Source organism: Larus michahellis, chromosome 17, assembly GCF_964199755.1.
Source record: "Larus michahellis chromosome 17, bLarMic1.1, whole genome shotgun sequence".
NCBI classification, from domain to species: domain Eukaryota; kingdom Metazoa; phylum Chordata; class Aves; order Charadriiformes; family Laridae; genus Larus; species Larus michahellis.
Genome location: NC_133912.1, coordinates 550,301 through 575,881, shown reverse-complemented (window position 1 = coordinate 575,881; position 25,581 = coordinate 550,301). Strand labels below are relative to the sequence as shown.

The following is a 25,581-nucleotide window of genomic DNA, read 5'->3' as shown; positions in this document are numbered from 1 at the left end:
CATGGAGAAAAGCTGGGAGAGTTGGGGTTGTTTAGCACAGAGAAGAGAAGGCTCCAGGGAGACCTTATTGCAGGAATCCAATATAAAAAGGAGGCTTGTAGGACAGTGGAGGAGAGACTTTGTACCAAGGCCTGCAGTGACAGGACGAGGGCCAAGGGTTTTAAAGGGAGAGAGGGCGGGTTTAGATTGGAGATAAGGGAGAAATATATTGCGATAATGGTGGTGAGAGAAGGGAAGAGGTTGCCCAGAAAAGCTGACGATGGCCCATCATTGGAAGTGTTTAAAGTCTGGTTGGACACTGCTTTGAGAAACCTGATCTAGTGAAAGATGTCCCTGTGTGTGGAGAGGGGATTGGACTAGATGACCTTTAAAGGTTCTTTGCAACCCGAACCATGCTGTGATTCTGTGATTCGATGTCTCTATGACCCACATACAAGGAAGCACATGCCACTGGTGGTTACCCAGGGGGTGTTACTCAAAACCTGAAGTGATCTCAAGCGACTGAGTTTCCCACAACAGGACACTCCTAGCAGTAGCTGCTGGCACTTGTGCTCCCTCAAATTCATCTCATCACCCACATGACATGTGCATTCAAGAGTCTGTAAAGCAAGAACAAACTTCTGATGCAGTCATTTTGTGTCCCTCCATGGAGGGACAGAGCAGCTCTCTGAGCTGAGGTGAGTGGCTGTTGCTGCAGCTGTGAGGGGCTGGTTGGTGACGATTACCCTGGGGCAGGTTCCCCGGGGTGTCCGTGGACCGTGGCACAGAGCAGGTCCTGCTCTGCTGGTCCTTCCTGTCTCTCCAGAAGGCCTGGCTGCGTGAGAACACTGCTGTGTGCACCCAGCCTTCACACTCACACAGCTGAGCTCTGCACTGGTGTTTTCCTCTCCCGAGCGCTTCCCAGCTCAGCCCAGGTAAAGCAAAAGCTGCGTGTATAAGCAAAGCAAAATAAAGCATTCATTCGCTGCTTGATTTTCTGCTGCTGCCTTTATTTTGTTTCAAGTATAGAGGGAGTCTGGCTTCTCGTGTACAGCAGGTCATTGGGAAGAAAGAACACTGAAATGCTCAAAAAGCGAGATTAGGAATAATATTATAACAAGCCTAAAATAAGAGGAAGAGAGAAAAAAGAGAAACAGTGAAAGAGAGAAAGAGAGGAAGAGATAAAGAAAGCAAGGAATATAGGAAGGAAAAAAAAGGAACAAAAAGAAAGAAAGAAAGAAAAGAAAGAAAGAAAGAGAGAAAGAAAGAAAGAGAAAGAAAGAAAGAGAAGGACTGTAAAAAGGTTATGAACAGAAGGTTGTCCTGCTGTTTTCTGTGAATATTGCAGTATATTGCAATAGTTTCCTCAGGGCATCCCTGAGCTCCTGGTTCCTAATGCTGTAGATGAGGGGGTTCACTGCCGGAGGCACCACTGAGTACAGAACGGACATCACTAGGTCTAGTACTGGGGAGGAGATGGAGGAGGGCTTCAGGTAGGCAAATGTGGCAGTGCTGAGAAACAGAGAGACGACGGCCAGGTGAGGGAGGCACGTGGAAAAGGCTTTGTGTCGTCCCTGCTCTGAGGGGATCCTCAGCACAGCCCTGAAGATCTGCACATAGGACACCACAATGAAAACAAAACAGGCAAAAGAAAAAAAGACAGCAAATACAATAAGCCCGCCTTCCCTGAGGTAGTCTGAGTCTGAGCAGGAGAGCTTGAGGATCTGGGGGATTTCACAGAAGAACTGGTCTAGGGCATCGCCTTGGCAGAGGGGTATTGAAAATGTATTGGCCGTGTGCAGGAGAGCATTGAGAAAACCACTGCCCCAGGTAGCTGCTGCCATGTGGACACAAGCTCTGCTGCCCAGGAGGGACCCATAGTGCAGGGGTTTGCAGATGGCAACGGAGCGGTCGTAGGCCATGACTGTCAGAAGATAAAACTCTGCTGCCAACAAGGTGAGAAAGAGAAAGAGCTGGGCAGCACATCCCGAGTAGGAGATGGCCCTTGTGTTCCAGAGGGAATTGGCCATGGCTTTGGGGAGAGTGGTGGAGATGCAGCCCAGGTCGAGGAGGGCGAGGTTGAGGAGGAAGAAGTACATGGGGGTGTGGAGGCGGTGGTCACAGGCTACGGCAGTGATGATGAGGCCATTGCCCAGGAGGGCAGCCAGGTAGATGGCCAGGAAGAGCCAGAAGTGCAAGAGCTGCAGCTCCCGCGTGTCTGCGAATGCCAGCAGGAGGAAGTGGGTGATGGAGCTGCCGTTGGACATCGGATCCCTTTGTTCCCGAGGTACTGCCAAAGGAGGAAAGCACACTCACAAGTCAGGACAGCTCTGAGCAAATCTCTTCCCATTGCCTGCCCTTCCAAACCCAAGCCCCGAAAACACTCTTTGCCTGTGTCCTTCCTTCCGGCAGCTTTCTGCATTGCCCTTGTTGGAGCTCTCATTGTTGCTGGCCAAGTGTGCCGTGAGGAGCAGAGCTCTGCTTGTGGGCTCCCAAGGAGTCATCCCTGCTCCACAGCAGCGGGGACTTGGGAAAGGGGTTACAGCATCTGACATTCACTAGTTACCTCATCTGTAATCCACTTGTAACGCAGAGGAGCTGCTCAGCATATTCCTGCAGGAAAACCTCAAGGAAGCTCCTGGTTGTCCTAAAGCTGCAGTGACATGAGCAGAGCCAGCTCACTCCTCAGCCTTGTCGGGGGGGAACGACCACGCAGCTTTTGACTCACTCCCCCCTGGCCCCCTGCAGAGGAACAGGGAGAAGAGGGAGAAAAAAGAATAAAAATCTCATGGGTTGAGGTACAGACAGTTTGATAGACCAGTAACGGGAAAGAAAATGACAATCATTGTAAAAGAATATAGGAAACCAGGAGTGATGCAGTACAATTGCTTACCACCCGATGCCCATCCCGAGCAGCGAACACGGATTCCTGCCGCCCGGCCAACCCCCATTTCTATACTGAGCATGACGTCTGTGGTATGGAATATTCCTAGGCCCAGCTTGTCCTGCCTGTGCTCCCTCTCACTTTCTACGGGAAACTGAACAAGTCCTTGACTTAACATACACACTACTTAGCAACAACTCAACCAAAATGTCTCATCATCGTTAGTCTCATACTAAATCCAAACCACAGCAGCTTCTAGGAAGAAAATGAACTCTCTCCCAGCTGAAACCAGGACAACTCCCAGGTAGCGCTTGTCTTGGGGTGCTTCTGGAAAAGTCCCTGTGAAATGTCCACTGCCTCTGATGGTGCAGCAGAGAATCTCTGATCTTGAGCATGTCCTCCTGCTCTACCCAGGAGAGAGATCCCATAGGTTTTGGGCTATGAGAGCTTTAGGAGATCCCTGCAGGAACTGCAGCGGCATTGCCCTGCACCCAGAGACTTACCGTGTCAAGGGCTGTGAAGGTTTCTCTCTCTGTGAGCTCTCAGTGTCCTCCCACTCCCAGCTGCCTTTAACCTCTCTCCGCCTGCTCGTCTCCTCTCACGCTTGGCAGAGGAGCTCCTTGCCATGACTTTCCTCCATCCCAGGAGCCTGGACCACTTTAATGGCAGAGGACCAGCTCAAGGCATTTTATTGACCTCTCTGGTGGTTTTGGTGCTGAGCCCATGAAGCTCAGACACAGGGGAAGCTGATGAAACCTCTCCAGAAGTCAAAGTCAGATGTAATTTTGAAAGTTTCCTGGAGCGTTAATGGGTCCCACTGAGGGCCATTACTGCCAAAGGCTCCTGGGGGCTCGTTTGAGGGAAAACTGGAGGCAGTGAGGGCAGGTAGGCAAAGGCAATGGAGAGGTGTCTCTGATGCTGGCTAATCCTGAATGTGTGAGAGGAAGGCAAAGGGCCAAGCCCTGGCCTCCAGCCCCTGGGAAGGGAGATCCTGCCCCACAACCACAGCTCAGGGCTCTTCCTGGGGCATTGTGATGGGAGGATGTGCAACGCCAAGGGCAGAAACACAGAATGACGGCTCCCGGGTGGGGAAGAGGAGGCGCTAAGGCCCTAGTGCTGTAAGGATAAGGTGTCTTCTGGTAGCCTTGGTGGCACAGACAACAGCCACAGCCAAGAGGAGAAAGACATAAGCACTGTTGGGGGCTTTCAGCCTTGCCATCTCCCTTGATCGTCTCCACCACTGACTGTGCTATGGTGTCCCACATCTGCTCCTCTTCCCCTGCAGGCTGCAGACATCCCCCCTGCTTCCCCGTCTTGCTCTCCCCTCAGCCGGGATGCAGGACTGGACACTTCTCCTTGCAAAACTTCAAGACATTTCTGTTGGCCAAATCTCATCATTTCTCCAACTGCCCCTGGCCTCAAGCTCCATTTGGTCAGTTGTTAATGGTTGTGTGCAGATGGTCACCCTGATGCTTGTTCCTCAGTGCTTGGTATCTGGGGACAGATCACTTTAATATCTTTACAGAATCACACAGAATCACAGGATGGTTTGAGTTGGAAGGGACCTTAAAGATCACCCAGTTCCAACCCCCCTGCCCTGGGCAGGGACACCTCGCACTAGACCACGTTGCTCAAAGCCTCACCCAGCCTGGCCTTGAACACCTCCAGGGATTGAGCATTGTCAATTTCTCTGGGCAACCTGTTCCAGTGCCTCACCACCCTCACAGTAAAGAATTGTTTCCTGATATCCATTCTAAATCTACCCTCTTTCAATTTGAGGCCATTACCCCGTGCCCTGTCATCACACTCCCTGATAAAGAGTCCCTCCCCATCCTTCCGGTAGGCACCCTTTAGGGACTGGAAGGCCGCTGTAAGGTCTCCGCAGAGCCTTCCCTTCTCCAGGCTGAACAACCCCAACTCTCTCAGCCTGTCCTCAGAGCAGAGGGGCTCCAGCTCTCTGATCATCTTTGTGGCCTCCTCTGGACCCTTCCAACAGGTCCATGTCCTTCTTATGCTGAGGACTCCAGAGCTCGACACAGTACTGCAGGTGGGGTCTCACCAGTGCGGAGTAGAGGGGCAGAATCACCTCCCTCCATCTGCTGGCCACGCTTCTTTTGATGCAGCCCAGGATGCGGTTGGCTTTCTGGGCTGCAAGTGCACTTTGCCTGCTCATGTTGAGCTTCTCGCCCACCAGCACCACCTTCTCCTCAGGGCAGCTCTCAAGCCATTCTCTGCTCAACCTGGATTTGTGCCTGGGATTGCCATGACCCAGGTGCAGGACCTTGCACGTGGCCTGGATGAACTTTATGAGGTTCACACAGGCCCACCTCTCAAGCCTCTCCAGGTCCCTCTGGATGGCATCCCTTCCCTCCAGCGTGTTGACTGTGCCACACAGCTTGGTGTCATCGGCAAACTTGCTGAGGGTGCACTCAATCCCATTGTCCATGTCACCAACAAAGATGTTAAACAGCACTGGTCCCAGTACTGACCCCTGAGGAACGCCACTCGTCACTGGTTTCCATGTGCACGTGATGATCTCAGCCCACTTTGCCACCACTGGAGAGACACAGGGAGAACCCATCTCATTCTAAGGCAGACATTGCAAAAGCTCAGTCAATCAGTCTCAGTCTTGTTTCTCCATCTTATCAGCAAAGTCAGTTTCGAAGAAATGCTGTGTAGACTCATAAAACCATTCAGGTGGCAACGGATCACGGGAAGTCTCCAGCATAACCTCTTGCTCAAAGCAGGCTGCACGTCGATTTCAGGCTCTGTTACTCACAGCTTTGCCCATTTGTGTCATGAAAATCTCCTAGTGATTTTGGGTTTGCTTTTGCTTTTGATCTATTCATGTTGAGTTTGTCAAGCATTGTACAGCTCAATGCAAAATATGATAGGAGGGGAAGATGACTTTCAGGTCCTTCAATTCTTCTAAGCTGATGCCATCCATGGACACTCTGGATAGTCAATGGGGTCCAGCAAATGATTTCCCAGCCTGAGGTTAGTCGTCTTCTTCTCACTGGATGAGTCACCCTCTAATCCCTCTTGACTGATTCGACTGTTTTCCTTTAAAGGTACTGGCAGCTTGGGCAGACACAGCCTGAACAAGCTGTTTGCAGTCAGCTCTCCAGGGGAGCTGAAGCTGCTCTGGAGTATGAAGATACCTAGGTGGAGCTATCAGAGATACCAGGAATGCCCCGGGAGACCTGTCCCCCTCCTGAGGAGGATTATAGCCAGGCAGGAGACGGGTTTTGTCTAAGCTACTATGGGACACCTGTGTTCACACAACCAAATACCTTGTTGGGACTTTTGGTACTATTTGGGCTCCTTTCACATACTCTGCTCTATCACTTTCTCCATAGGAGCCTCTTCAGGGCAATTCTCACTTCCTTATTCCTCAGGCTATAGATGACGGGGTTGCGCATGGGGGTCACAATCGTGTAAAACAGGGCAAGGTATTTGTCAGTGTCTGCAGAGTCTCTTGACCGTTGTTTAAAGTACACAACCATGACGGAGCCATAGAAGAGAGTCACCACCCCCAGGTGTGAGGAGCAGGTGGAAAAGGCTTTGCGTCTGCCCAGAACTGAAGGCATTTTCAGCATTGCCCTGACAATTTGAGTGTAAGAAACGACCATCAAGGAAAAGGCAAGGACTGCAAAGAGCAGGATGATGGTGTGCAGCATCACTTGGTTCCAGAAAGTGTCTGCACAGGCCAGTTCCAACAGAGGGGGGACATCACAGAAGAAGTGATGAAGGCTATGGGATGCACAGCAGGGCAAAGTGAACAGCTGGTAAGTCTGCCCTACTTGTACTGGGATGACAGCCACCCATAAGCCCACCACCAGTCTGACACAGAGCCTCCCATTCAGGATGAGGCCATAGTGCAGGGGGTCACAGGTAGCTACATGCCGGTCGTAGGACACGGCAGCCAGGAGAAGGCTTTCGGTGCTGCCCAGCAAAACCAGGAAATACAGCTGGGCAGCACAGCCAAGGAAGGAGATGCTGCCGTCTCCCATCAGGAAAGCCCGCAGCATTTTTGGCATGAGGCCATTCCCTGTGAGGACCATGAAGTAGATGATCAGGAAGACTGTGAAGTGCAGGCCTTGCAGGTTGGCGTGGTCAGAGAATCCCAGAAGAAGAATGCCAGGTCCTGCTGTGTGGTTCTGCAAGCCTTTTCTTTGGGACATTTTCTGTCTACAGAGCAACCCAAACAACACGCTCACTGGACAATGGCAGCGGCCCACGCACCATCACGCACCCCTCAAGCACAGTGAAAGACTACAGAGACCAGCACAGGTGTGACTGCAGTAATTAGGAAAGCCCAAACGAGATCTGCATGGCTGTATGGGAGCGGAACACCAGTTGCTCGTTGAGCAAAGGCTTCTCAGGAGAAAACAGAACAGATCTCTTCAGTCCAAATGATGTATGGACCAGAAAAAAATATTTTTTCTGCTAGGATGATGGAAGGGAAGGGAAGGGGAAGGGAAGGGGAAGGGGAAGGGGAAGGGGAAGGGGAAGGGGAAGGGGAAGGGGAAGGGGAAGGGGAAGGGAAGGGCAACACCAGCTTTCACTCTTAGATTTTAGTGAGAGAGGGTTCCGTCAGCTCTGCTCAGAGATAAGACCCCACCTCCCGAAGCTCTGTCGACACACAGAGACCAGGGGGACATGCCTTAGATCCAAATTATTCATTTTTACATGGCTGACAGGTGAAGTCTATAAGAAAGAAAACAAACTGCTACCTGTCAATGAATCAGGTACATTGATGCACCCATGGGGCATTTCAACAAGGCAGAAAAGGTGCTATTTGTGCATATATCACGAGCGTTCAGGGTGCTAAAAGGAGGCGTTATGCAAGCAATCACAACACTACCTCAAAGCGCTTTCAAAGCATTCAAAAAAGGAAGGTGATGAAAGGTAGAGGAGTGGAGATCAGTGGGTGATCTCCCGAGATATCTAGTTTTCCTGAAAAGGTCGGGCTTTTATAACTTCTGGACAAGCTCTGCCTGGTTCTGGTTCCTGTTCCTGACCCTGCTGCTCTGTCGCATGGATTCATGGCAGCTTACTGAGGGCTCCATGGCTCCGTTCCCAGCGCAGAAACGTTCCCCAGTCCCTGTAAGCCCTTGCAGAGCAGAGCGATGCTCGCGTCGGCTGGGAGACTGAGCCTTCCCTTTTGCATTTCCCAGAGCACACGGACTTCTCACGGCTCACACGTGAAGAACGTGAGCCATTAACAAGCAGCTCTGTTTGTCATCTTAAACTCTGACATATGAATAATGAGAATAGCGGTTTAGAACACATGTCATAAAAGCATTCACATTAGCCAAGTGAAAAAAAACCAACACAAATGTCTTGTTCAAGAGGACGCTTGAATTCCCAGAGACATGCAGTCTTAAGAGCGTGATCACTATTACTTTTTCTTTTTTTCTTACTGTTCCTGCCTAGTGAGTTCTCCTAGAGCTGCCATTCAAAATCTCCAAGATAAAATTAGGGTTTATGTGAGGGAAAAGTGACCATGATTTCTTTCCTAATCTCCCCATTTCTGCATGCAAAGACATGTAGAATAATGAAAGATTTTTATTTCCTGAAATACCGTCAGATACTTGCATTTATCATACACAAATTTCTAAGTGAAAGAAACCATTTATAGGCAGGTTGTCCATAATCAGGATTTTCTGCTTGTATAAACACACTCCGCCACCCCCCGGCCCCAAACCTACAGCATATTCTTTCTAACGCCCAGATAACTCGGTGCTTCATGAGATCACACCTAGTGCATGGGCTGGACTGACTTTGGGCGTGGGAAACTGCTGGAGGACTCTTCGCACAGTGACTGTCTCACCAGCGGCATTTCTCCAAGCCGAACAAAACCTGCTCCTCTGAGCCCAGCCAAGCCACCCCGATGCCTGCAGCCGCTTTTGGCAGTGGCTGTGCCGCCACGGTGCCTCAGCACTTCAGAGCATGCCGAAAGGGATTTACCATTGGCAGAAGCCACAATGCAGGAACACGCTCCTCACTCCACGGTGCCGCAGGAGACGGTGGTGACCTCTTTTCCTCTCTGTCATTTCCCTGGAAACCACCTGCGTGGGGTTCTCTGGACACTTCTCCCCGACTCATGTTCCTACCTGGGTATAAGTCAGTTAGTGAACAACCCCAGGAGAGACGACAGCAATGCTAGTGCTACCTGTGCTCCTCCCCAGACACCCACCGCATCATTAACAACGTTAGAAAGACTATCAGAATAATGGACGTTTGCATCATCAGCAGGCTCTGAGCAACTTCCAGAACATGACTTTCAAAAATAGAGAAATTGAGAAATGAGATTGGGCAGCTCAAAAGAAAACTGCTAAGCTTGTGAGAGGGAAAAAAAAAAAAAAAAGAAAAAAATCAAGGAGGGAGCAGGAAATAAGTAAATTCAGTCTGTGATTAGCTTTAGTTTGCAGCAACAGAAAAGGCTGCTCCGCAACACCTCCTCCCTGGGCCTCCACCTTGGCTGTGCCCCGTATTAGCTCCAAGGTGGAGACGGTCTTGAGTGGTCAAACTGCAATGGCTCATGCTCTGTGCTCAGGTTCACCTCCAAAGGGGGTGCAGGGAGAAAGCTCAGGCTGGAGGTTCATGGGAAGGTTAGAAGGCCTGTGTCCTGTCACTGCACTGCAGATGTCTACGTTTGCACAGTTTAACGTGACACGAACAATGGATGAGTGTGTCTGACCAAGGCAGCCTTGCGTGGCTCTATCACCAACAGCACAAATGGCCCTTCCAGATGAGAGCATCTCCTGCCCTCCTGTGAGGCTCACGCAGCCCTTGATTTCTTACTCTGCAACTCTACGCACGGGTCGAGCCGTACCGTTCAGGCAGTTCTTCACCCACCGCAATCCTCTACCTGCTCATCTCCAAGTTGGGCAACTTGTCCAGAAGGAGACTTTGAGGGACGCTATCAAAAGCTTTACTAAAATCCAGCAACACTACATCCACCACCTTCCCTTCATCCACTGGGCAGGTGACCTTATTGTGGTTCGTGGTGAATCATTTGTCCCCCTTAATGTTAACTCCTTCTCCCAGGTGGGCATTAGGGCTCTAGATGGCCCCCAGTTCAGGCTTGGCTGTTCACTCTCCAAGAAGGGCACTCTGTGGAGACTGCAGCAATACTGAGAGGGTTTCCCAGCAAAGTCCAAGAGAACAAGAGGAGGAGAAAGCCCAAGCTCTGACTCCATGAAGAGAAACTGGAGGTGCTGGAGATAATCTGGCCAAAGATTCCCCATGACAGGGGAATCCCTTCCCACCACTACCACTGGAGGGGTCTCCATGCACATTTTCAGCATTGTTAGAGTGCCAAAATACCCAAAGAAAGTCCTTTTGTGTCCATGCCCTGCTGTCCTGGCTGGCCTGCCTGGTGACCGTGCCTGAGACCAGGCTTATCCCAGTGCTTGACCCAGCCATGGGACCTTTCTTCCCTTTCACTGGCAGAGACAGGTTGTGACTTCACGATCAGCGGCCAAGCCATTTTCCTATTTCTGGCCTGTGAGGTTCTGAGGCAGAATTGACTTCAGGCACCTTCACAGACACCTGCCTCTTACTCACCTGTGAGGTTCTGAGGCACAGCTGACATAAGAGTAGCTTCCCCACCATCACCCACCTTGTCACCCACAAGCTGATCTGATACACGTCATCTCACATTTCATCTTCCAAAGTCAGGCGACCGTTCCAGGACCTCACAACCTGTGCATTCACTCTGCCTCTGGGGGAAAAACAGCTTAGAGTGAGGTTTGGAGGACAAGGGAAGGTTAGGGTTTCCGAGGGAGGCCGCTAGGGCTTTTGGGTTAGGGGTTTCTGTTACCAGTTCTCTTCCATGCGAACCAAAAACTCTGGTCAAATCTGGTAAGAGCTCCCCTTTTAGGGCTAGGGGTCATGGTGAGGCTCAGGATGATTCTTCTTAGGGCTTCTTGTAATTGATCTGAGTCCTGCTCAGCTTTGTGGGTTAGGGGGTTGGGTTAGGGCTAGAGGCTTAGGGTTAGGCCAGAGTTAAGGCATTTCAAGAGCAGGAACCTCGCCAAGTGCTGTCCCTCCCACACGCTTCTCCCTTCACCTATCCCATGCTCCCTTCTCTCTTTGATGAAACTCTCAGGCATCTCGAGCACTTCACCACGCTGCTCCTCACACGCAGCTTCCTCCAGCATTAATGACACCACAATCTACTCGCCAGCAAGGGCACCTTTGCCTTCATCCTCCTCTTGCCTGCCCCTAACATCTCATCATCTCCCTGGCCTTTCCCTCCAGAACTTCACAATCCCTGCCCTCCTCCTACATCCTGGGAAACATGAGTAAGACTTAGGGGAGGGGTTGAAGACGAAAGGAGGTTGAGGGACAGGATTAGGGAGTTGGCTTTGGGTTTAGGCGTGAGGCATGTGGTGAGGGTTTCAGCTTTGGCATTGGTGTTCAGGGAAGGGCTACAGATGAGAGCTGCAGGTGAGGGATTAGGGTTAGGGTCCAGCAAAGTCTCAGTGTGAGCTGGGCAGTGCTGGGTCAGAGGGGAAGGATGCGTAGCCACTTCGCGTGTTTCTGCCCTCGTGATGACCAGGGGAAAACTCAGCTGCCGATGACCAAAAGCATCATCATTCTAATGCGCTTCCAAAATCAAATCACACACACAGACACACATAAACACAAGGCTTACAAGAGAGCTTTTTAAATCAAATCGCGCACACACAAAGAAATACAGAGGTTAACCTATAGAATTAAGATGTTTCTCTTTTTGCAAAAAGTAGTAAATTCCTGGTACCAAACGATCTTGGTCACCTCGAGAAATCCAATAGTAGTGAATGACTCACTCTTTTCCTTCGTCTGCATTTGTCAGCAGATGAGCTCTGAAATCCTTGCGAAATCTACTCTGAAATCCAATCCTCGAAAGCCTCATGAAATCTACTTTTGAAATCCTCGCAAAACCTATACTTTGATATCCTTGGAAAATCTACACTTTGATATCTTCATATCCTCATATCCTCCTGCACGCTTTGATAGCCTGATATCCTCGATGTCCTGGGGCACCCACAACATCTCTGGAAAACCTGTTCCATCGTCTCACAACCCTTTTCATAAAAAAAGTCTTCCTCAGGCCTATGCTAAATCTACTCTTTTTCAGTTTAGAACTGTTGTCTCTTGTCCTGTCACTACAGGCCTTGGTCAAGAGTCCCTTTCTTACGTATAACTCCCCTTTAAACTATATAAACTCTCGTATGTCTCAGGCGAACCTTGCCATGTTTGAATCTGTCAATAAGACGCTGTGTTGATTATAGCAAATTTTGTTAAATCATTTTGATAATTGCCAGGTGATTAATATTGTTAACATCATACAAGTAAACCCTGTGTTAATAAATTTTATATTGCTGCCACATCAAAGTTGGGCAGGATCCCAAATCAACATTCCCAAGAAGAGTGGACATGAGGAGAAAGAAATGTCCCATGAAGGACAGTGCTGTGAGTGCTGAGGTCACCCAGAGGGAGCCTGGATCAGCGCAACGCTGGGTGTTCCAAGGAACAGGCAGGGAGGAAGAAGAGCTGTGAGTAAAGGCGAGGAGATGCCCCAGTGGGAGCAAGGGGAGGAAACAGGTTGGGTGTCCACAGCCTGCAGGTCTTTGTCCCCTTGGCTGTGGCGGTTGTCTTTGCTACCAAGGCCTGAAAGGAGACACCTTAATCTCATGGAAGCGGGGCCTCACGGCTTCCTCGCACCCCCCAGGGAGGCCGGGAGGTGTGGTGCCGTTGTCCTTCACTCGGCATTGCACACCCCACACCTCACTGCCCCAGGAGGAGCCCTGAGCCAGTGTGAGGGACAGCATCCCCCTTCCCAGGGCTGGCCGCTTGGCGGGATAAAATACATCAAGGCTTTACTCAGCACCAGCTCCACCTGCACAGTGCCTTTGCCTCCCTGTAATCACAGCCTCCACTTGCCTGCTCCAACAAATCCATGGGGAGGCTTGGTCTGTAATGGCCCTCAGTGGGGACAATTAATGCTCCAAGACACTTTGGCGTTTGCTTCTGACTTGAATTCCTGCACAGGTTGTTCCAGCTCCTCTCAGTACCTGGCATTCCTGGGCTCAGCAGCAAATGCCCCATGGGGCTCGTTAAAGTGCAGAAAGCCCTAATGAGCCACAGCTCTTCCATGATTTTCTTCAGGGCTTCTAGCCTGGTACAGCTCATTGGAGAGGTCTCAGGAGTCTACTTAAAGTGGAAGGTTTCAGGAAGAACTTAATAAAAAGGAAATTTTTCATTTTCAAAGGGCTTTTTATTAGTCTTTTTATTCTTCCAGAAGAAATGCTTGCAGCTTTCTCCAACTGATACTGAACCAGAGGGTCTCCTAAGGAAGACCGGAGAAGAACCAACTGCCATCTCCTCGAGGTCCCCCACTATATGGACAACTTTCCCCCACACCTCCTCCTCCCCACCGTTTCTCTTGGGGCTGCCTGGGACTTGCATTCTTTTCCTACATCAGACTTGTGCGCTGAGTCTGCAGCTGAATGTTAACAGCTCCTTTGCACCAATTCCTGCCTGATTCCCCCACAGACTTGGCTGTAAATAGACAAGGGATTCTTATTAAATTTGAACGACCAGAAGGAAAAAAATGATACAAATTAATTAAAGAAACCCAATGCATTCCTCCACTATATGCCAAGTCCAAGCCTCCAATAAGGTCCACCTTCCTCAAACCATCACCATAAAAGATATATGTTGGAGACACTGATAGGAAATTATAAATATACGTACAATTAGTGAGTTGTCTAAAGAGACAGTGTGGCAGATTAAGTAAACTTTGCCTTATTCTTGGCCAAATTTCCAGCCCAGAACCTTGTCACCAGCTCATGTCTCTAGCGATGTCCCTGCCCATGTTACATTATGTGCTTGTTAAACAAAACTTTTCTTCTCCAGCAAACTCTAGCAAAACACCTCCTTGGAGACAGTCTCCCCTCAAAGTCCCCTTGCAACCCTGTGGCCAGTTGAGATGCAAGAATAAACTCATTACAGTTCCTTCACGTTAACAAGCTCCTAAGGGAAGGTCACGGAGTGTGGAGGGCCCTGGCAGGAATAAAGAGCCTTGGAGGTTCAGCAGGGTCTGCTGAGGGCTGTGGGTGATGAAGCTGCTTCAGGCAATTGAAGCGTGCCTCCCTGGGGGCTGATTAGAGCCGAAAGCCAGAGGCAGTGATTGCAAGGTGACAAAGGAAGGAGGCAGAGACATCCTGTGTGCTGTAGCCCCCTGGATGTGCCCGGTCAAGCCAAGGGGCGCAGTGCTAACCCCCAGCTCATTGAAATGGGGATGCTTTTGGTCATCACCACATGAGCTTTCCCTCTGCTCACCACGAGGGCCCAGACACGCTGAGTGCCTTCCACACTCTTGCCCCTCAGACTCGGCAGGACGCAGCTCCTAAGCCTTTGCCTGGACCCTAACCCTAATCCCTCACCTGCAGCTCTCATCTGTAATCCTTCCATGAACACGAACGCCAAAGCTGAAACCCTCACCACATGCCTCATGGCTAAAGCTGTTAGAGTGGGTCAAGACATGGATCACCAAAAGTCATTGGAGGGCTGGAAGACGTCTCCTAGGAAGAACAGCTGAGAGAGTTGACGTTGTTGAGCCTGGAAACAAAAAAGCTGCAAGGAGACCTTCTTGTGGCCTCTTCATCTATGAGGGAGGTTTATAAGAGAGAGAGAGAGAGATTTTACCAGGGCCAGTAATGACAGGACAAGGGGCAATGGCTTTACGCTGAAAGACGGTAGATTTAGATTGGACATAGGGAAGAAATTTTTCACAGTGAGGTTGGTGAGACACTGGAAAAGGTTGCCCAGAGAAGTTGTGGATTCCCCATCCTTGGCAGTGTTCAGGGTCAGGTAGGGCAGGGCTTTGAGCATCCTGATCGAGTCACAGATGTCCCTAAAAAAAAGGCATAGGACTAGATGATCTTTAATAGTCCCTTCAAACCCAAACCATTCTGGGATACTAGGAGAGCAGATGTGGCCACACCAGTGCCGAGTCGAGGGGGACGATAAATCCCCATGTCTGGGTGGCCACGGTCCTTCTAACACCACCCCATATGCAGCTGGCCTTAATGGTACTGAGCCTTTACCAGAGGCTCATATGGCATCCCTCAAAATGCCCAGGCCCCTCTCCTCAGACTCACTCCTCACCTGGTCCTCTCCCACTTTGCCCCTTCTCCTTGAAAAACTTGAGGAGGTTTCTGTTGGCCACGTCCCCAGGTGTCTCAAGGTCCCTGTGCACTGAAGCTCCAGCACGCCAGCATTTAAATTGCATGTGCAGATGGCTCATGCTGAGTCGTGTTTCCTCTAGCAAGACAACTTGAGTAGCTGTAGGACAGCAGAGGTAAGAAAAGGGGTTACTAGTGTCATGGACGTCATGAGGAAGGTGGAAAGTGCCACTGTAACCATCTCAGAAACACCAAGGGAAGGGCCAACAAGGAAACGGTGAAAAAGAGTTGGCTGTTTGTATGGGAGGAGATGAGGGTGATCCAAGAGAAAAACTTGAGAGTGGAAAAAGACTGGAAAAGGGAATGAAAGTTGAATAGAATCATAGCATTGTCTTGGTTGGAAGGGACCTTTCAGATCACCTAGTCCAACCACCAAGGTACCTCTCACAAAAGCCATCACTACACCATAGCTCTAAGCACTATGTCTGCCGGTCTTTTAAATACCTCCACGGATGGTGCCTCAACCACTTCCTGGGCAGTCTGTTCCAATGCTTAATAACCCCTTCAGTGTAAAAATTTTTCCTAATATCCTGCCTAAACCTCCCCGGCACAAATTGAGGCTGTTCCCTTTTGTCCTATTGCCTCTTACTTGGGAGAAGAGACCGACCCCACATCCTTACAACCTCCTTTCCGGGAGTTTTAGAGAGTGAGAAGGTCTCCCCTCAGCCTACTTTTCTCCAGGCTTAACAATCCCAGCTCTCTCAGCCACTCCACATAAAGTTTATTCTCCAGATCCCTCACCAGCTCCGTTGCCCTTCCCTGGACCCACTCCAGCGCCTCATTACCTTTTTTGTGGTGAGGGGCCCAAAACAGGACGCAGTACTCAAGGTGGGGCCTCACCAGTGCCGAGTACAGGGGGACGATCACTTCCCTACTCCTGCTCACCACACTGTTCCCGATGCAGGCCAGGATGCTGTTGGCCTTCTTGGCCACCTGGGCACACTGCTGGCTCATATTCAGCCGGCAGTTGACCAACACCCCCAGGTCCTTTCCTGCAGGGCAGCTCTCCAGCCACTCCTCCCGAGGCTTGTAACGCTGCATGGGGTTGGTGTGACCCAAGTGCAGGACCCGGCACTTGGCCTTGTTGAACCTCAGACCACTGGCCTTGGTCCATCGATCCAGACTCTCCAGATCCCTCTGCAATGCATTCCTACCCTCAAGCAGGTTGACACTCCCAATCGACTTGGTGTCATCTGCAAACTTATTCAGGGTGCACTCAATCCAATGGATGACCAAACGGAGCTTGAGTCCAGGGGCAGCTGGAGAGACGCTGGGAATTGGCCAACAGAAATGTCTTGAGGTATTCCAAGGAGAAGTGTCCAGTCCTGCATCCCGGGGAAGAATAACCCCAAGGCAGCAGGACAGGCTGGGACCTGATGTGCTGAGCAGTGACCCTGCGGAGACGGGGCTGGGCACCCTGAGGGACGCCTCATGAGCCAGTGGTGCACGCTCACTGTGGACAAGGCCGGCTGTCTACGGGGCTGCAGGAGGAGGAGCGTGTGCCCCCCAGGCAACTTGAGTCACCCTTGTTCTTGTGGGGGATTTCAACTTCCCGGATGTCCGCTGGGAATACTACACAGCAGAGAGGGAACAGTCCCGGAGGTTCCTGGAGTGTGTGGAAGACAACTTCCTAACACAGCTGGTGAAGGAACCTACTAGGGGAAGTGCCCTACTGGACCTACTGCTTGTTAACAGAGAAGGTCTTGTGGGGGATGTAAAGGTTGGAGGTCGTCTTGGGCAGAGTGACCATGAAATGATAGAGTTTTCAATTCTTGGTGAAGGGAGGCGGGGAGCCAGCAAAACTGCCACCTTGGATTTCCGAAGGGCAGACTTTAGCCTGTTTAGGAGCATGGTTGAGAGTGTCCCTCGGGAGGCAGTTTTGAAGAGCAAAGGCACCCAGGAAAGCTGGTCATACTTCAAGCAGGTGCTCTTAGAAGCACAGGAGAAGGCCATCCCCATGTCCCGAAAGACGAGCCGATGGGGAAGAAGGCCAGCCTGGCTAAATAGAGAGCTTTGGCTGGACCTCAGGAAAGAAAGGAAGGCTTACATTCTCTGGAAAAGGGGCTTAGCAACTTATGAGGATTATCAAGATATAACAAAGCTATGCAGGGGGAAGATTAGAAGGGCCAAAGCTCAACCAGAACTCAGCTTGGCCACTGCAGTTAAAGATAACAAGACGAGATTTTTCCAGTATATCAACAGAAAAAGGAAAACTAGGGAAAATATAGGTCCACTGATGAATGAGACGGGTGCCCTAGTGGTGGAAGACACAGAGAAGGCAGAGTTACTGAATGCCTTCTTTTCTTCGGTCTTCACTGATAAAGCCGTCCCTCACGCATCCCATACCCTGGAGGCAAGGGGGAAGGTCGCGAGAGAGGAAGATTTTCCCTTAGTTGAGGAGGACCGGGTCAGAGACCACTCGGCCAAGCTGGACATTCATAAATCCATGGGCCCTGACGGGATGCACCCGCGAGTGCTGAGAGAGCTGGCAGATGTTATCGCTAGACCGCTCTCCATTGTCTTTGAAAAGTCATGGGGAACAGGAGAGGTGCCTGAGGACTGGAGGAAGGCTGACATCACTCCAATCTTCAAAAAAGGCAAGAAGGAGGACCCAGGGAACTACAGGCCGGTTAGTCTCACCTCTGTCCCTGGGAAGGTAATGCAGCGACTCATTCTGGATGTCGTCTCCAAACACATAGAGGAACAGGAAGTTATTGGAAGTGGTCAGCATGGATTTACCAAGGGCAAATCATGCCTGACCAATCTGATAGCTTTCTATGATGTTATAACGGGTCGGCTGGATGAGGGGAGAGCCGTAGATGTCATCTACCTTGACCTTAGCAAGGCTTTTGACACTGTCTCCCATAACATCCTCATTAGGAAGCTGAGGAAGTATGGGCTAGACAAGGTGACAGTGAGGTGGATCGAGAGCTGGCTGAGTGACAGAACCCAGAGGGTTCTGATCAGCGGCACAGAGTCCAGTTGGAGGCCTGTAACGAGTGGTGTCCCTCAGGGGTCAATACTTGGACCAGTTTTGTTCAATATATTCATTAATGACCTAGATGAGGGGACAGAGCATATCCTCAGCAAGTTTGCTGATGATACCAAGCTGGGAGGGGTGGCCGACACTCCAGAGGGCCGTGCTGCCATCCAGCGTGACCTGGACAGGCTGGAGAGCCGGGCAGAGAAGAACCTAATGAGGTTCAACAAAAGCAAGTGTAGGGTCCTGCACCTGGGAAGGAAGAATGCCAAACACCAGTATATGTTAGGGGCGGACATGCTGGGAAGCAGCTCTGAGGAGAAGGACCTGGGGGTCCTGGTAGACAGCAAATTATCCATGAGCCAGCAGTGTGCCCTTGTTGCCAAGAAGGCCAATGGCATCCTGGGCTGCATAGGGAAGACTGTGGCCAGTAGGTCGAGGGAGGTCATTCTCCCCCTCTACTCTGCACTGGTGAGGCCACAACTGGAGTACTGCGTCCAGTTTTGGGCTCCCCAGTTCAAGAGGGACAGGGCACTACTGGAGCGAGTCCAGCGTAGGGCAACCAAGATGATTATGGGACTGGAGCACCTCCCTTATGAGGAAAGGCTGAAAGAGCTGGGACTCTTTAGCCTGGAGAAGAGAAGGTTGAGGGGGGACCTGATTAACGTTTACAAGTACCTCAAGGGTGGGTTTAAGGAGGACGGAGCCAGGCTCTTTTCAATGGTTCCCAGCGACAGGACAAGGGGCAAGGGCACAAGCTAGAACATCGGAAGTTCCATTCAAATACACGGAAAAACTTCTTTACAGTGAGGGTGACAGAGCACTGGAACAGGCTGCCCAGGGAGGTTGTGGAGTCCCCTTCTCTGGAGATTTTCAAGACCCGCCTGGATGCAGCCCTGAGGGATGTGCTTTAGGCAATCCTGCTCTAGCAGGGGAGTTGGACTAGATGATCTCTAGAGGTCCCTTCCGACTCTGAAGATTCCGTGATTCCGTGATTCCGTGATTCCCTTTTGACTCAGCACTGGTGTGGCCCAACACACACAGCTGTGTCCCAGTGTGCGGCTCCCATTTTGGAGAAGTGGAGAGGACCTGGAGAGTCCAGAGGTCTGCCACGATGGGCTTGAGGGCCCAGTGCACGTGTGCTTTCTGGAGGGGCTGAGGGACCTGGGTTTCTCTGGCCCAGTGGCAGGGAGGCTCTGGGCAGTATTGGAATGGCCTGAAACTGGTTGCAGGGTTGGTTGTGAGATGATGGATCTTCTCTCTGGAAGGAAACAGCAGGAGAAAGAAATAATGCAACAAAGGTCAGCTTGGGAGGTTGAGACTGGACACCAGGAGAAAGAAATGCCACTGCAAGGGCAGTGCTGTGCTGCAACAGATCACCCAGAGGGAGTCGGGATCAGCCCAAGGCGTTGTGTTTCAAGAAGAGCCAAGGACAATGGAGAGAGTTCAGTAAAAGCAGTGAGATGCCGAGAGGAGAGCAAGACGGGGAAGCAGGGGGGATGTCTGCAGCCTGCAGGGGAAGAGGAGCAGATGTGGGACACCATAGCACAGTCAGTGGTGGAGACGATCAAGGGAGATGGCAAGGCTGAAAGCCCCCAACAGTGCTTATGTCTTTCTCCTCTTGGCTGTGGCTGTTGTCTGTGCCACCAAGGCTACCAGAAGACACCTTATCCTTACAGCACTAGGGCCTTAGCGCCTCCTCTTCCCCACCCGGGAGCCGTCATTCTGTGTTTCTGCCCTTGGCGTTGCACGTCCTCCCATCACAATGCCCCAGGAAGACCCTGAGCTGTGGTTGTGGGGCAGGATCTCCCTTCCCAGGGGCTGGAGGCCAGGGCTCGGCCCTTTGCCTTCCTCTCACACATTCAGGATTAGCCAGCATCAGACACCTATCCATTGCCTTTGCCTACCTGCCCTCACCGCCTCCAGTTTTCCCTCAAACGAGCCCCCAGGAGCCTTTGGCAGTAATGGCCCTCAGTGGGACCCATTAACGCTCCAAGAAACTTTCATAATTACATTTGATGTTGACTTCTGGAGAGGTTTCGTCAGCTTCCCCTGTGTCTGAGCTTCATGGGCTCAGCACCAAAACCACCAGAGAGGTCAATAAAATGCCTTGAGCTGGTCCTCTGCCATTAAAGTGGTCCAGGCTCCTGGGATGGAGGAAAGTCATGGCAAGGAGCTCCTCTGCCAAGCGTGAGAGGAGACGAGCAGGCGGAGAGAGGTTAAAGGCAGCTGGGAGTGGGAGGACACTGAGAGCTCACAGAGAGAGAAACCTTCACAGCCCTTGACACGGTAAGTCTCTGGGTGCAGGGCAATGCCACTGCAGTTACTGCAGGGATCTCCTAAAGCTCTCATAGTCCAAAACCTATGGGATCTCTCTCCTGTGTAGAGCAGGAGGACATACCCAAGATCAGAGATTCTCTGCTGCACCACCAGAGGCAGTGGACATTTCACAGGGACTTTGCCAGAAGCACCTCAAGACAAGCGCTACCTGGGAGTTGTCCTGGTTTCAGCTGGGAGAGAGTTCATTTTCTTCCTAGAAGCTGCTGTGGTTTGGATTTAGTATGAGACTAACGATGATGAGACATTTTGGTTGAGTTGTTGCTAAGTAGTGTGTATGTTAAGTCAAGGACTTGTTCAGTTTCCCGTAGAAAGTGAGAGGGAGCACAGGCAGGACAAGCTGGGCCTAGGAATATTCCATACCACAGACGTCATGCTCAGTATAGAAATGGGGGTTGGCCGGGCGGCAGGAATCCATGTTCGCTGCTCGGGATGGGCATCGGGTGGTAAGCAATTGTACTGCATCACTCCTGGTTTCCTATATTCTTTTACAATGATTGTCATTTTCTTTCCCGTTACTGGTCTATCAAACTGTCTGTACCTCAACCCATGAGATTTTTATTCTTTTTTCTCCCTCTTCTCCCTGTTCCTCTGCAGGGGGCCAGGGAGGAGTGAGTCAAAAGCTGCGTGGTCGTTCCCCCCCGACAAGGCTGAGGAGTGAGCTGGCTCTGCTCATGTCACTGCAGCTTTAGGACAACCAGGAGCTTCCTTGAGGTTTTCCTGCAGGAATATGCTGAGCAGCTCCTCTGCGTTACAAGTGGATTACAGATGAGGTAACTAGTGAATGTCAGACGCTGTAACCCCTTTCCCAAATCCCCGCTGCTGTGGAGCAGGGATGACTCCTTGGGAGCCCACAAGCAGAGCTCTGCTCCTCACGGCACACTTGGCCAGCAACAATGAGAGCTCCAACAAGGGCAATGCAGAAAGCTCCCGGAAGGAAGGACACAGGCAAAGAGTGTTTTCGGGGCTTGGGTTTGGAAGGGCAGGCAATGGGAAGAGATTTGCTCAGAGCTGTCCTGACTTGTGAGTGTGCTTTCCTCCTTTGGCAGTACCTCGGGAACAAAGGGATCCGATGTCCAACGGCAGCTCCATCACCCACTTCCTCCTGCTGGCATTCGCAGACACGCGGGAGCTGCAGCTCTTGCACTTCTGGCTCTTCCTGGCCATCTACCTGACTGCCCTCCTGGGCAATGGCCTCATCATCACTGCCGTAGCCTGTGACCACCGCCTCCACACCCCCATGTACTTCTTCCTCCTCAACCTCGCCCTCCTCGACCTGGGCTGCATCTCCACCACTCTGCCCAAAGCCATGGCCAATTCCCTCTGGAACACCAGGGCCATCTCCTACTCGGGATGTGCTGCCCAGCTCTTTCTCTTTCTGCTTTTGATATCATCAGAATATTATCTTCTGACAGTCATGGCCTACGACCGCTACGTTGCCATCTGCAAACCCCTGCACTATGGGTCCCTCCTGGGCAGCAGAGCTTGTGTCCACATGGCAGCAGCTGCCTGGGGCAGTGGCTTTCTCAATGCTCTCCTGCACACGGCCAATACATTTTCAATACCCCTCTGCCAAGGCAATGCCCTAGACCAGTTCTTCTGTGAAATCCCCCAGATCCTCAAGCTCTCCTGCTCAGACTCAGACTACCTCAGGGAAGTTGGGCTTCTTGTGTTTGCTGCCTTTTTTTCTTTTGCGTGTTTTCTTTTCATTGTGGTGTCCTATGTGCAGATCTTCAGGGCTGTGCTGAGGATCCCCTCAGAGCAGGGACGGCACAAAGCCTTTTCCACGTGCCTCCCTCACCTGGCCGTGGTCTCTCTGTTTCTCAGCACTGCAGTATTTTCCTACCTGAAGCCCCCCTCCATCTCCTCCCCAGTACTAGACCTAGTGATGTCCATTCTGTACTCGGTGGTGCCTCCGGCAGTGAACCCCCTCATCTACAGCATTAGGAACCAGGAGCTCAGGGATGCCCTGAGGAAACTATTGCAATATACTGCAATATTCACAGAAAACAGCAGGACAACCTTCTGTTCATAACCTTTTTACAGTCTTCCTTCTTTCTTTCTTTCTCTTTCTCTCTTTCACTCTTTCTTTCTTTCTTGCTTTCTTTCTTTCTTACTTTCTTTCTTTCTTTTCTTTCTTTTCTTTCTTTCTTCCTTTCTTCCTTTCTTTCTTTCTTTTGGTTCCTTTTTTTTTCCTTCCTATATTCCTTACTTTCTTTATCTCTTCCTCTCTTTCTCTCTTTCACTGTTTCTCTTTTTTCTCTCTTCCTCTTATTTTAGGCTTGTTATAATATTATTCCTTATCTCGCCAGACTCCCTCTATACTTGAAACAAAATAAAGGCAGCAGCAGAAAATCAAGCAGCGAATGAATGCTTTATTTTGCTTTGCTTACACACGCAGCTTTTGCTTTACCTGGGCTGAGCTGGGAAGTGCTCGGGAGAGGAAAACACCAGTGCAGAGCTCAGCTGTGTGAGTGTGAAGGCTGGGTGCACACAGCAGTGTTCTCACACAGCCAGGCCTTCTGGAGAGACAGGAAGGACCAGCAGAGCAGGACCTGCTCTGTGCCATGGACCACGGACACCCCGGGGAACCTGCCCCAGGGTAATCGTCACCAACCAGCCCCTCACAGCTGCAGCAACAGCCACTCACCTCAGCTCAGAGAGCTGCTCTGTCCCTCCATGGAGGGACACAAAGTGACTGCATCAGAAGTCTGTTCTTGCTTTACAGACTCTTGAATGCACATGTCATGTGGGTGATGAGATGAATTTGAGGGAGCACAAGTGCCAGCAGCTACTGCTAGGAGTGTCCTGTTGTGGGAAACTCAGTCTCTTGAGATCACTTCAGGTTTTGAGTAACACCCCCTGGGTAACCACCACTGCCATGTGCTTCCTTGTATGTGGGTCATAGAGACATCGAATCACAGAATCACAGCATGGTTCGGGTTGCAAAGAACCTTTAAAGGTCATCTAGTCCAATCCCCTCTCCACACACAGGGACATCTTTCACTAGATCAGGTTTCTCAAAGCAGTGTCCAACCAGACTTTAAACACTTCCAATGATGGGCCATCGTCAGCTTTTCTGGGCAACCTGTTCCCTTCTCTCACCACCATTATCGCAACATATTTCTCCCTTATCTCCAATCTAAACCCGCCCTCTCTCCCTTTAAAACCTTTGGCCCTCGTCCTGTCACTGCAGGCCTTGGTACAAAGTCTCTCCTCCACTGTCCTACAAGCCTCCTTTTTATATTGGATTCCTGCAATAAGGTCTCCCTGGAGCCTTCTCTTCTCTGTGCTAAACAACCCCAACTCTCTCAGCTTTTCTCCATGAGAGGTGTTCCAGCTTTCAGAGCATTTTTGTGGCCCTACTCTACACGCACGCTAACAGGTCTATATTGGTCTTGTGCTTGGCACCCCGGAGCTGGACACTGTTCTCCAGCTGGGGTCTCACCACAGCAGCGTAGAGGAGGACAATCCCCTCCCTCCACCTGCTGGCCACGCTTCTTTTCATGCAGCCCAGGATGTGCTTGGCTTTCTGGTCCTGCACTTGGACCACAACAACCCCATGCATCGCTACAGGCTTGGGGACGTGTGGCTGGAGAGCTGCCCGGCAGAAAAGGACCTGGGGGTTGTAATTGACAAGCGGCTGAACATGAGCCAGCAGTGTGCCCAGGTGGGCAAGAGGACCAATGGCATCCTAGCTTGTATTAGAAATAGTGTGACCAGCAGAAGGAGGGAGGTGATTGTGCCCCTGTACTCAGCACTGGGGAGGCCACCCCTTGAGTATTGTGTCCAGTTCTGGGCACTTCAATATGAGAGAGATCTCGAGGTGCTGGAGCGAGTGCAGAGGAGGGCAACGAAGCTGGGGAAGGGCCTGGAGAATAAATCTGATGAGGAGCAATTGAAGGAGCTGGGACTGTTTAGTTTGAGGAAGAGGAGGCTGAGGGGAGACCTCATCGCTCTCTACAACTACTTGAAAGGCCATTGTAGAGAGGTTGGTGCTGGTCTCTTCTCACAGGTCATTAGTGACAGAACAAGACGGAATGGGTTCAAGCTGCAGCAGGGGAGGGTTAGGCTGGACATTAGGAAAAAATTCTTCCCAGAAAGAGTGGTCAGACACTGGAATAGGCTGCCCAGGGAGGTGGTGGAGTCACCATCCCTGGATGTGTTTAAGACTCCTTTAGATGTGGTGTTAAGGGATATGGTGTAAGGGAGGACTTCGTAGAGTGGAGTTGATCCCAAGGGTCTTTTCCAACCTAAATGATTCTATGACTCTATGATTGCCAGCTCATGTTCAGTTACTCAAACCCCAGTATCCTCAAGCCCTTCTCTGCAGGGCTGCTCTCAAGCCCTTCGTCAACACACTCCATGTGTCTCCTGCACTGCTTACAGCTTGCTGGGATGCTCTTCCAGCAGCTGTCAGGGTGACTGGAGTCCCCCAGGAGGATCGGAGTGTCTGTGGTGCTTCCTGTAGGAGAAGTAAGAACGCTTCGTCAAAAGGCTCCTCTTGGTTGGGTGGCCTGTAGCAAACCCCAGCCATGAGGATTCCAGCTGCACAAGGGTGCTCAGCTCCTCTTTTTTCCCCAGGCTGCGTGCATTGGTACAGAGGCACTTCAGCTGGGCCATTGACCAGGACAACTTCTTTAGAGGAACACACCCGAAATCACAGAATCATAGAATTGTTAGGGTTGGAAGGGACCTTAAAGATCATCTAGTTCCAACCCCCCTGCCATGGGCAGGGACATCTCCCACTAGACCAGGGTTGGTTCTGAATATACCGGCAGCCCCTGGCGCTTCTCTCTTCCTAAAACTCCGTCCCCTTCCCCCGGTCAATCCAGTCGGACATGCAACTGGCCTCTTTTATACCGTCTTCTGCCTCCTCCCTCTTGGTTCCTCCCTGCTCCCCCTTCCGCTGCATGTCCCTCAGGGGTTTGCACAGCTCTAGTCATTCCCGCATCCCTCCCAGACCAGGCTCCCTCTGAGTCACAACGTTCTCATTTCAAACGGACACTTGATCTTCCTGGAGGTGCCACCTGGACTTTCTTGATGGCCCACCAATTCCTGGGACTGGCAAAAGTTCTTTCTTGTCATGGACTCCATGGTTCTTTGCTCAAGATTGTGGCTCAGTGCATTCTGCTTCTGGTTTTTCTCCCTTTTTT

General features: G+C 51.1%; 2 protein-coding genes across 2 annotated transcripts; one reads left to right on the top strand and one right to left on the bottom strand.

Moving 5' to 3' along the window:
* Positions 1–6,207: 6,207 nt before the first annotated feature.
* On the bottom strand, positions 6,208–7,047 carry LOC141732464 (olfactory receptor 10AG1-like). The gene has a single exon (XM_074561509.1). It carries the CDS (start codon positions 7,045–7,047, stop codon positions 6,208–6,210), a length of 840 nt encoding a protein of 279 aa, XP_074417610.1.
* Positions 7,048–21,497: 14,450 nt separating this feature from the next.
* Positions 21,498–22,576, top strand: LOC141732451 (olfactory receptor 14J1-like). The gene has a single exon (XM_074561479.1). The coding sequence runs from the start codon at positions 21,498–21,500 to the stop codon at positions 22,458–22,460; it is 963 nt and encodes a 320-aa protein (XP_074417580.1). The 3' UTR covers positions 22,461–22,576.
* The last annotated feature ends 3,005 nt before the right edge of the window (positions 22,577–25,581 follow it).